Source organism: Vigna unguiculata, chromosome 8 (assembly GCF_004118075.2).
Source record: "Vigna unguiculata cultivar IT97K-499-35 chromosome 8, ASM411807v1, whole genome shotgun sequence".
Lineage (NCBI taxonomy): Eukaryota > Viridiplantae > Streptophyta > Magnoliopsida > Fabales > Fabaceae > Vigna > Vigna unguiculata.
Genome location: NC_040286.1, coordinates 32,374,024 through 32,385,813, shown reverse-complemented (window position 1 = coordinate 32,385,813; position 11,790 = coordinate 32,374,024). Strand labels below are relative to the sequence as shown.

The 11,790-nt window shown below is 39.1% G+C and overlaps 1 protein-coding gene and 1 long non-coding RNA gene across 4 annotated transcripts; both read right to left on the bottom strand.

Annotated features, from left to right (window-relative positions):
* Positions 1-832: 832 nt before the first annotated feature.
* On the bottom strand, positions 833-2,247 carry LOC114195457. The gene is made up of 2 exons (XR_003606498.1): positions 1,653-2,247; positions 833-1,523 (listed from the first exon to the last, which is right to left on the bottom strand). It is a non-coding gene; the product is annotated as an uncharacterized LOC114195457 (long non-coding RNA).
* Positions 2,248-2,531: 284 nt separating this feature from the next.
* LOC114193123 (ARF guanine-nucleotide exchange factor GNOM-like) lies at positions 2,532-11,369 on the bottom strand. 3 transcript variants are annotated; one of them, XM_028082823.1, is made up of 3 exons: positions 11,139-11,369; positions 9,554-10,312; positions 2,532-6,761 (listed from the first exon to the last, which is right to left on the bottom strand). In XM_028082823.1, the coding sequence occupies exons 2-3, from the start codon at positions 10,292-10,294 to the stop codon at positions 3,081-3,083; spliced, it is 4,422 nt and encodes a 1,473-aa protein (XP_027938624.1). In that variant the 5' UTR covers positions 10,295-10,312; positions 11,139-11,369; the 3' UTR covers positions 2,532-3,080. The 3 variants fall into 3 exon arrangements, with proteins under 3 accessions (XP_027938624.1, XP_027938626.1, XP_027938625.1); XM_028082825.1 differs by having other exon boundaries at positions 9,554-10,478; positions 11,139-11,363; XM_028082824.1 differs by having other exon boundaries at positions 9,554-10,353; positions 11,139-11,363.
* Positions 11,370-11,790: the final 421 nt, after the last annotated feature.

The window sequence follows — 11,790 nt, the reverse complement described above, 5'->3', positions numbered from 1 at the left end:
TGTATATCCTTCTGGCGCTCATTTTCCCTTACTAGGAATAGAAGGGTTTTTTAACGAAGTCAGAACGATAACATCAAATAAAATTATGTTCCAGATCATATGAGCAAATATCCTAAAAAGAAACTATTAAAGCTCGACTTAGGACTGGTGAAGACCCGTCTTAGCGACTACCCAAGCTCGACTTGGGGGCGGGAAGACCCGTTTAAAGCGATTACCCAAGTTCGGCTTGGGGGCGGGGAAGACCCGTCTTAGTGACTACTCAAGCTCGGCTTAGGGACGAGGAAGACCCGTTTAAAGCGACTACCCAATCTCGGCTTGGGGGCGAGAAAGACCGCCTTAGTGACTAACCCAAGCTTAGCTTGGGCGCGGGGAAGATCCGTCTTAAGCGACTACCCAAGCTCGGGTTAGGGATGGGGAAGACCCGTTTAAAGCGACTACGCAAGCTCGACTTGAGGCCGGGGAAGACCCATCTTAGAGATTATCCAAGTTTGGCTTGGGGGCGAGGAAGACTCGTTTAAAGCGACTACACACGCTCGGCTTGGAAGCAGAACATACTCGTTTAAAACAATGCCTAATATCGCCAAAGGGTTCGGAAAATTGAAAATCAACGAGCCCAAACCTCCATCAAGATTGACATATAACGAATCAACAACCATGCAGACTTAGAATCAAGCATACGTGGACTCAAAACTGAGCGGAAACGACTCAAATTCGAGCAAACCCCTTATGCATCACATGAGGGTTAGCGAAATCCGAAACAGACACAACAAGTTCAAGAGCAAGAGCAAGAACGCACATACGAAAAAGTAATTCAGTATCCATACATGCATACTTTTGAAAAAAAGTTAATGTTTTAGATAAAGTACTTAAGGAATCATGAGAGTAAATTCGAGACAGGCATATACGTTAAAAAACAGTATCAAAAGCACAAAATTTGTGTGAGATCATTCATCCACTAAACACCCGTCAACGACCACCTTACTCGCATCTGCCTCGGAGATGTCAGCTGACGGACACCAAAGGCGCACTTGTATGTGAGTACATAGTATGTGAAATGCTTGGATGAAGGCCCAGTTGTTCGGGTGAAGTTGAGTAGGGACCACATTCAACTCGGTTAGCACCCCCTTTTCGAAAGAACTTAAGGACAGACGCAGATCGACCTTTGAAAACACAGTATAATAAAAATAGAAAAACGGTCATGAAGGGTCACTAGTGGCGTTAGCACACATAGGCTCGTCTAGAGCACAACGAACGACAACAACATCCGCCTCATTACCCTGGCACAACTTCTGCCTTCAACAAAACTGATCTATGATCTGGTCGAAGGTGAAGCTTGACATATTCCTTCGAAGACCCACGGGTGCCCAAGGATATAGGTCATCATAGGTGGTCGCCATAAGACCCTCCGAGCTTGTAAAACAGAACACCACAGTCGCACTTTCCTTTGCAAAAACCGAGCCACCAAATACCACCAAACACGATCGTAGCGTAGAACCACTCAAGGTATCAACCAAGGCCACAACCTACTGCCACAAAACCACCAATTGTCCAAATAAACACCAGTTCTCACAAAACACCCACACCATGCACTACCGGAAAAATACAAACTACCCACGAAAACCCAGCGTTCCTAAAATACATGCACTACTCACCGTTGGAAATCCACTAAACACATATCAACATAACCATTAAACGTTACCAAAACCACCAGAAAACTTAAGAAGGAACAAGCAAACCCAAAGCCACAGCAAGCAACAGGGAAAACGGAATGCATAAACTCAAGCACCGCTACCTACAAGACAGTTTTAGGTGGTGTTTTCAGGAAGTTGAAACGTTCTGGAAGTTATGAGTGGGCCACGTGGACTACCCTTATTAGATGCTTTCAAAAAACAAAACACGCACGCGCTGCGGAAGGTAGGGCGACTGTCCCGCCCACCTAACTGGTCTTAAGGTCGAAGGGTTCGTGTACCTACCCAACGCACCCGAGACCATACCGATGGGCCCTTCCTAGATGAGGCCTATACCAAACTTACAGGACACTCTACGACAAGAGGAAAGCTCAACCCACACAAGGGGCCACCTGCCCCTCGTACTAGAGTAATGTCAATGGTTACCTCGCGCAACCTGCCCGTGTAAATCGGACACTTTGCCCGCTATCGTAACAAGACAGTCGAGGATCTAGGGCTTAGACCCAATGAGAGCCAAATCTTAGGGAGAGGGATTTTTTTTTTGGTTTTCGAAGTTAGAGATAAATATTGAAGAAGCAAAAGCCGAGTACTACATAGACAACTTACATATATCGACAAATCGACAAGGGAATAAAAGTTAAAGTACATTAAACGAAAAAATGTTACTAATGCATTCCATCGTTTTCTAATATATATACTTCAATAATTTATTTCAACAAAATTGTTTATCTGTTAATAAATCTTATAGACAGCGGTAAGAACATCCAAAGATGCTCTCCATAAGTAACTTTATGGAAATGATAAGTATGAGTGGTACACCAAAATACAAATGGAAAAAATAGGTAAATCAAAGCAGAAATCGTAGGCTTCAAATTGAAATTGTATCAGTAAAATTATCAAAACTCTATTTGGACTCTGAAACAGTACCATAAATTGATAAATCAATGAAGGCATACCTTTGGACGTTCAAATATATATATTTATGACAATTTCAAAACTTGTGTAGCTTGCATCATACCGAGTAAATTACATCTCGCAACTAGGTAAAGAGAATATCGAGTTCTGTACAATTTAGTAAGAAAGACTCAATAAATCTGCAGTTAACCAGCACAGGCGTGGTCTCATGGAGAGAGGAAGTGGTCTTTTTAAGGACCACACTACAAGGGTTCATTCTAATATGCCTCAAGCTATAACATACCTTCAACTCAAAAACCGTACACTAGCATCAAGAGTCCCAGTGAAAATGTGAATGAGATCTGAGAAGTTCTGCATAATCACTTGAAGAGAACCCGGACAACCTCGGAACAAAAGAAAACCAATCGAGGACTGAGATCATGGGTTCAAAGGGACACAAAAAAAGCCAATTCAGGTAGCCAGGGGCTGCAGCTATTATTAACTAATACCAGGACCATCTTGACCTACTGTTTCATTTGAAGACACAGAATTGTTTTCATCAGATACCAAACCTTCAACCTTTTCAGTCTGTTTTTTCTGCAAATGCTTGGAGTCTGGCTCCGGGAACACCTCAGCTTGCATTGACGGAGCAATATTATTTATATGCAGCCATGTCAATTCCCACAAACTACTTCCATCCTCACTACTGCTCCGCACTAGTACTTGCCCTGTTTTCATAACAAGCAAAGTGTTCTTAAGAAGCTCAGGCACAAGTTCGTGAAGCTTCTCGCTTCTCCTTCCCCTAATTTTCACCTTCATATAAGTTTCTAACCGACTTAGTACAGCCAACCATAATGTGCTGAAGTCTGGCAATTCTGATAGATATTGGATTAACTGGAGGAAAACTTTACACAGGAGCTTCAGAGCAAGAACTAGTGTTCCTTCTATGTTCCGGTAGTCCTTTTGAGATTGTGTTTGAGAAATTTCAATCAGGTCATCAAGCACAGAGAAGATCACTTGATCGAAACATTGTAACCACAAGCTATGCGGGAGATTAATCCCAACTGATCCTGTCAAGCACTTTTGTAAAGATAACAACGCATGGTTTCTAACCTCCTCTCTCTGGTCCAGACACAGTTTTTTTAGTCCCTGTACGAGTCTCAACCACATGTCCCCAATATCCTGCAACACCTTTGCCAATTCCTCTTCTTTTGTCGCTTGCTTAGCATCATTAGTCCACTTCTTTAAACAACTGACAGACCCTGACATAAGATCAAGGGCCATTACAGACCGTTCAACCTGTCCAACACGAGATTCAGCAAACTGCTTCGCTGCATCTATGCAGAGAACATAATTAGCTGGAAGCAAGTGGGCTCCATCTGACATAATGAACAACAATGCGTCAAAACCGGCCTCAGCTGCTTCCAGGTGTCTAGCAGTGATGGAAAGCAGTGATGTAATTGTCCGCCATCCTAAATGAGATCTAATATGAGAGGCATTTGCCTTCATGAGGTGACTAACTTCCTGTGTTATCTGCTCATAGTATGCATCAGCGACACGAGCATCAAGCTTAAGGACAAGTTGCAGAGACCTCAGAAGTTCATCAGTAATGTTCTCTTTATAGGGCAGTAAGCGATGACAAATTCGTAAAAGGCCAAAAACAGCCTTCTCTACCAATGCACAAGGCATCACAGTTGACTGAACAATGTTGGAAATATGCTCATAAACACCCTGCCAAAGAAGTTCGATTCTATCCCTGTTATTCAGAGTGATAGCTACCAATAACTCCAGGCAGAAAACCAAAGTATCTTCGTCGTCAGATGTGCTGCTCCCTTTCTTAGGCCTCACTCCTGCACTAGTGATTGCTTTTGTAAGCTGCAATAAAGATTCAGCTTGCAAAAATTTACTATCAGAGAATATGCTGTCAATGTGACACTTCTGAATTGTTTGAAGGGTGCATTGCTGAGCAGCAAGTTGTTCTTCACTAGGAACTGATTTTGGCTCTTCGGCACCTAGATATAAGAGTTGACTAAACCTGCTCATCAATCCAGAGGATCTCTTTGTAGTATTTGCAGATGGAAGACGTGATAAAGATAAAGCATTAGTAGTAAGCTTCCCCCCATCCTCAGTTTCTGTAGAAAGCTCTGACTCTTCTGCTGCATCACTGGCAATACGAGCAGGAAGAAGCCCTAACTTGTGAAATTTTAAGATGCAATCAAGAATATTTCTCCACCCTGTGCGGATGAAATCACCATACCTATTTGCAATAGTGAAAACAGTCTCAGTTGCCATTCTTGCTTTCATGTCTTCTCCAAAGGCTAGGATTGACTCCTCAACAGCTAATGGATCAAAAACCGTAACAAACCTACAAAGTGACACAACCAAATCATCCAGTATATTTTCAAGATGATAGTAAGCTGATATCTTTGCAACGGCTATGAATCCATCCATACATGTTTGGTATACCTCTGCATTCTCAGCATTATCAAATACCACAGAAATGGCAGCAATTGTTGGACCAGACAATATAGAAAACATATCATAATCAAGGTAAGCTTTGGAATCAGAAACAATGAAGGGATCAGATTTTTTTGACTTATGCTTGAGATAAATCCACCGACTTGGGGTCATTTCAGGGAAACCAGAACCTTGCTCAGGAGTTGTTCGAATCTCATTCTTACAAATTGAATGGTAAAGTTCAGACAGAAATTCTCGAGGTAGATCATTGCCACCATTTATTCGCCTATTATTACGGATAAAATCCTCTTCTGTCATCTTATTTCTGACCTGTGAATTGTGCTGATCTGTATTAAGCATTATAATTGAGTAAGATAACAACAGAGCAGCATCTTTATTGGCAAGTATCTGTGGAGACTGTTCATAATATCGTTCTGAGAAAGCTTCAAGCACCCTCTGTATCTTCTGTGATTCTCCAGGCAGTCTGAAAGTCTCCAAAAATAGGCGTAGGGCAGTGTCTAACATCATGTCTTTGAAATCAAATGTTCTAGCAAATTCATGAAGAACCTCAATGCAGAATTCATCATGATTTCCTAGAAAATCACCAATGAGATTCTTATCCAACCCAGCAGTGTATCTGAAAAAGCAGGCGACACTTTGGGGATCAAGTTTGTCAGGTAAAAGATGTGTTCCTTGGAGAAACTCAAGACCTTTCTTAGTATCACGATTAAAATGATCAGCACCAATCATCAATCTTTTCTTGAAGTACTTTCTCCGGGATACAAAAGGAACCCAATTTTTTGGATCACAAAAATTTTCACACTTTTCCTGCCAGAACGGAGTATACTCTTCAAGATTCACAGGAGATTGTTCTGAACTTAAAGATCCATTGCCTATCCTTTCAGCCATTCCGTGCATAACAGCAATAAGACCCTCCAAAGCAAGAATATGCATGGAAGTCAATGGACTGTTCACAGGAAAAGCACTTTTGGACAACAAATTAGCAATGTCTTCAAAGACATTACCACAAGTTAGGTCACAATCAAAGTTAGCATACATCTCCACCATGAATGTTTTTTGCCTGCAAAAGTCAACAAGGGCCTCCATGACAACTTCCTGTTGCTGATATGAAGCACCATATTTGCTTTGTGCAAGCCTCAAAATTACACAAGAAAAAAATGCTTCTAGCTGTAATTTGAGTTCTGTACGAAGATGGTGATACAAATTTAGAACAATGCTACATACCATTGAAAGTACGAGAGGACTCATTGACAAACCAAATTGCATAAGATTGCGGAATAATTCATCCTGAATTAAGCTTAGCAATCTAGGGTGTCGGTGAAAGGAAGGCCCTCCCAATTCTATGGCTGAATTAATCAAAGTTAAGGCAAAAAGAGGCACATCTTCATCAAATGCTATAGTGTTAGATCGAGGACTATTTCCCATATGCTCAGCAACATTCAACAAAGAACACAAAAAGTGAAATATTTCCACCATGCAGGGAATCCCATATGGTTCATTTATAAGCTGCAATTCATTCAGATCAGCCTCTTGATCACTGCTGCCAATAGCTGTGTCTTCATCCAATACAGTGGCTGCCACATCACTCACAGTACTAGGAGCAATGCCTGTGGATAAGGGTTGACCATTACTAGCAGAAGTCAAGTTCCCATTGTCCAATTGTCTATTTGGAGAACTATGCTCATTATTTAGCCCAACAATCTGTTGAAAAAGTGACAAAAAAACTATCAGTAATGAAATTTACAAGTTTGTGACATTGACTGTAAATATATTTGTCATGATGATACATGAAAACAATCTCTCTAACCCTAACTAGTAACAATGCATAAACAGCCTCTAACAATCATTTTCTTCTTTTTATCTTTTACCCTTGTATGAGAGGTGCAACACAATGATACACGACAAGGGGTCGGTTATTACCATACACACATAATATTCACGTGGTTTTCCTAAAGAATATACTTTGGGATTTTGGATTATTTTAGGTAGTTTTAGAATAACTCTGAGAAAGTCAAAGTCAAGCTAAGGTACTACATGCAGGGGGTGGCACTACCTTATAGGTGCAAAAGGCTCTGGCCACCTTAATTTGTTTTGTTTTGCAAAAATATATGTGTGTGTGGGATATTCACATGCTATTTTAAATATAGCATGTGGAAGGGCACTTTTCTTACGTAGTAATATTTTAAATATAAGAAAGCTCAATAAATCAATTATTTGTCCCCTTCTTAAATTTGAAGGGAAAGCAGGAAGATAGGTCTGAAGCCATTTCGATTGGACTACAGACTTTAAAGCCAGACTTAATCAGATGACCAGCACCATAAGGTATCTTAGAGTATACCTAGGAGTGAGGTTCCAGAGGGAAAGGGAAGAAAGAGTAAACTTCTTAAGAGATACACATATGTTTATAAAAATAAATAAACAGATAAAACATTAAGTTAATTTTTTTGAGAAAAAAGGCTTAAGTACTTTTTAGTCTCTATAAAATGAGCGAGTTTTTGTTTGTCACTGTAAAACGAGTATTCATCCATCTAAAATTTTAAATCTTTGTTTTTGGTTTCTGTAAAATATTTTTATTTTTATTTTGGTCCACAAAACCCTTTTCTTTAATTTTCATCCCACCAAAATCTGAAATCCCTCTAAAATTTTAAATCATTGTTTTTGGTATCTGTAAAATGAGTTAATTTTTTTTTTTGGTCCACATAAAACCCTTTTCCTTTAATTTTCACCCCACCAAAATCTGAAATCCCTACTTTTGTTCCTTAATATTCATTTTAAGGAAGATAAATAATATTCGTTTCAGGAATCTAAAAAATATTAGAAGTGACACACGCTAACATGAGACTACAAACACTAGTGAGTGTCATCTAAACGATCACCTAGCCTTTCGTTAAACATATAAATTGCCCTGTAACGAGGCTCACATGAAATCAGGAATAAAAATATATGATTTCACATTTTTAACAGGTGAAAACCAAAAAAGAACTGCAATGCCCAAAACTAAACCTCACTCAAAATATATTTTAGCTTATGTTAGAAATGAGCTTTAAGCCTAACTAAACCCCACAAAACCTGCTTGTAAGGTGAGGATTGCACCCACTTATATATTGTGAATTGGCATTATCTCTAGTCGATGTGAGACTTCCAACACAACCCCTCACGCCGAGGTACATTCATCTCGTGCGTGGGACTAAAAATTAATGGGTGGTCCATTAGCGGTCCGATATCGGGTTGAACAGAATGTCCAAGAAAACTCGCTAGGATAGGTTCTAACCTGGGGACTAGAAATTAATGGGTGGTCCGTTAACGACCCGATATCGGATGGAACAGAATGTCCAAGAAAGCTTGTTAGGATAGGCTCTAACCTGCCTCTGATACCATTTTAGAAGTGGGCTTTAAGCCTAACTCAACCCCACAAAACCGGCTTGTAAGGTGAGGTTTGCACCTCACTTATATATTATGAAATTGTCTTATCTCTAGTCGATGTGGGACTTCCAACACACCCTCTTACGCCGAGGTATATTCATCTCGTGCGTGGGACAAGGAATTAATGGGTGGTCCGTTAGCGGCTCGATATCGGATGGAACAAAATTTCTAAGAAAGTTCGCTAGGATGGGCTCTAACTTGACTCTGATATCATGTTAGGACGGACCACCCATTAATTTCTAGTCCCTCGCACAAGATGAATGTACCTTGGCGTGAGGGGTGTGTTGGAAGTCTCACATCGACTAGAGATAAGGCCAATTCAGAATATATAAGTGGTGCAATCCTCACCTTACAAGCCGGTTTTGTGAGATTTAGTTAGGCTTAAAGCTCACTTTTAACATGGTATCAGAGTCAAGTTAGAGTCCATCCTAGCAAACTTTCTTAGACATTCTGTTTCACCCGATATCGGGCCGCTAACGGACCACCCACTAATTCCTTGTCCCATGCACGAGATGAATATACCTCGGCATGAGGGGGTGTGTTGGAAGTCCCACATCGACTAGAGATAAGGCAATTTCATAATATATAAGTGAGGTGCAAAACTCACCTTACAAGCCAATTTTGTGAGATTGAGTTAGGCTTAAAGTCCATTTCTAACAGCCTAAATTTACCAGATTAATGAATAGTTATGAATGATGACAAAAAATTTCCCCTAAAACATCACTCTCAAATATATCCCAAAATTTCATGATTCCAGGATTGTCAACATGCAATTTGACGAAATAATAAAATCATGGAAATTGGAAAGTTGAAACAGGTAATAAACAGTAGAGAAGCAGATGGTAAATAAACTAACAAATTCATTTTGAATGATTTCAGATCTTGTCAGGTGACAAAAAATGAATAACATATAATAGCCAAATAAAAATTCATGCATAAATTTGAATCATACTCCTTAGCCCAAGGTCCCAATTTTTCCTTACAACCATTTACCTCCCCTAGCAACTGACAAAATTATCAAAAAAAATGAAATGGCAACCAGTAAGTTTAAGGTAACATAAATGCTATACCTCTTTCTGTAAAGCAGTGCTGCCATTATTTAAAGCAAGTTCTGTGTTGTCAATATCTTGAAGGTGAGAAAAAATACACCGAACAAGTTCATGCATTGTGTAACGTGCTATGCGCTGCAACAATTCACTTTTGGTTCCTGCTTGATGAACTATACGGAAACAAGTATTTACTATGGTGCAAATATGTTGGTTACTCAGCATCATAGATGCTTTGCTCTTCACACACGCTAGAAGAACTTGTAATATCTTCATTAATACCACTTCTTCTGATCCAGGATCAGTCACCTCAAACCTGCAACTTGTAACAGCATCAACTACCAAGTGCATGGCATCCCCAACATTAACAGTATTTTGATCAATTACATCCAATGTCAAAATCTTGTAAACAGATGATAGAGCGACACCAGTAATTGGTGCACCGGTTTCATCTGATTGAATCACATCCAGAAAAGGCTGGAGATACAAGGCAGGGCTTATTACATGCCACTGATTCTGCCATGAAAAAATTTGCTTCCTTAATGCCTTCAGAGATTGAACAAGGGAATGCTCCAAGTGATCATCATCTGACATATAATGAACTCCCCATCTAACATTTCTTCTCATGACAGCCAAAACTGCACCGATTTCTGCATTGATCATGCATGCCACAGTAGTTTTGTCAGGATACCCAGCATCGCACTGTCCAGATGCCTCTTCTATCGCATTGATACCAGTTTGCGTTTGCAACTTTACATGTCCCATTTTGTCAAGCAGATCTACCTGACATTTACCAATAGAACTTGCCAAGATGAAGCACAGCACTACAAAAGGCAATAGTGGTCTTTGAAATAGGCAACCATCACAATGTGATTTGGGGTATCCACATGTCAAATTGAAACACTAGTAACACAGTCTATCTTCAACACAGTTCACATATGAAAATAGTCTACAAGAACCCCAAAAGTCCATCAAGGCAGCATATGAACATTCAATAATACATTAGCCGACCACATAAACAACAAGCATACAAAAAAGAACATGTACATAGAAAAAAGATAAGGATGTTCAACAAATTTATATGACCAGATAAATCTAACTTTGTCATTGATCCAATTGAAAATTATATCTTGAATCTAAGAAGAACTACACATACACGTCCCAATTTCAAAAAACACTGCATTTACTTGCTCAGTGGCCTAAGTGCCATGCCAACTACCCAATATTCAACCCACCAGGAACAAGCTAGTCTTCTTACAATGTTACCATCATCAACTGTCACTCAGATTCCTCCGCCAAATTCAATCTCGGACAGAAAATCTTGAATTCAGTTCAAATCTTAGATCTAGAATCAAACATGAGCCTTTGAATTGAATCGATTGTAGCACACTAACAAGTGATAATGATCTAATCCACTGAAACATGACCCATTTTGAACTGAATTCAAAATTAAACACAAAGGGGACTCCAAATAGCGTTTATACCTTCGATTCCGACAATGAGATCAAGAAGACGAAAATTGACATCCAAATTGAAAAGAAAAAATAAATAAAAAGGTGGGATTAACGGAAGCACATAAAGATGGCAAGAAAGAAGAAGAAGAGCCTACCGAGAGCGAGATCGGGAGTGTTAGGGCACAAATGGAGCTGGTGTGTTACATTGAAATCATGGCTTCAAATTGAAATTTTCCTCTCAAGTTCCTCTATAATGTCCCTTTCTCTCTCTTAGGACAAATTATTACAAGAATCACTTATTTTCATTCAATTTTGGCACATCGCCTCTGTATTATCACTGCAACGACACAACTGTTCAGTTTATTTTGTGCGTAATTTATTCTTCAATGCCATATACAATATTAACAAGGTTTCATAAGATTTAACATTAATTATAGATGATAGAATGGTCAACGTGTTTTGTTAAAATAAAAATATCTTAGGTAGGTGAAAATTGTTTAATTTGAAAATATTGTGTAATCATAATTTTATAAAAATGGAAAAGTATATTAACAAAATTAAAAACATTTAACTCTAATTTATTTATTTATTTAAATGTATTTTGCTAACCGTTAGTTTGTTTGTCGGGGGCTCTTATCATTTAATTCGAGATAATACGGATGATTTGGTTTACCCGATTTAAAGTGATTTGAGAGAATAATATTGTTAAGTAATAAGTGTTTTGATACGAATATTGATACTCCTTATTCTAAGAATTCATAACTAAATTTGAGGTATTCTCTTGTAGTTTTATCACTAAAAGATGTA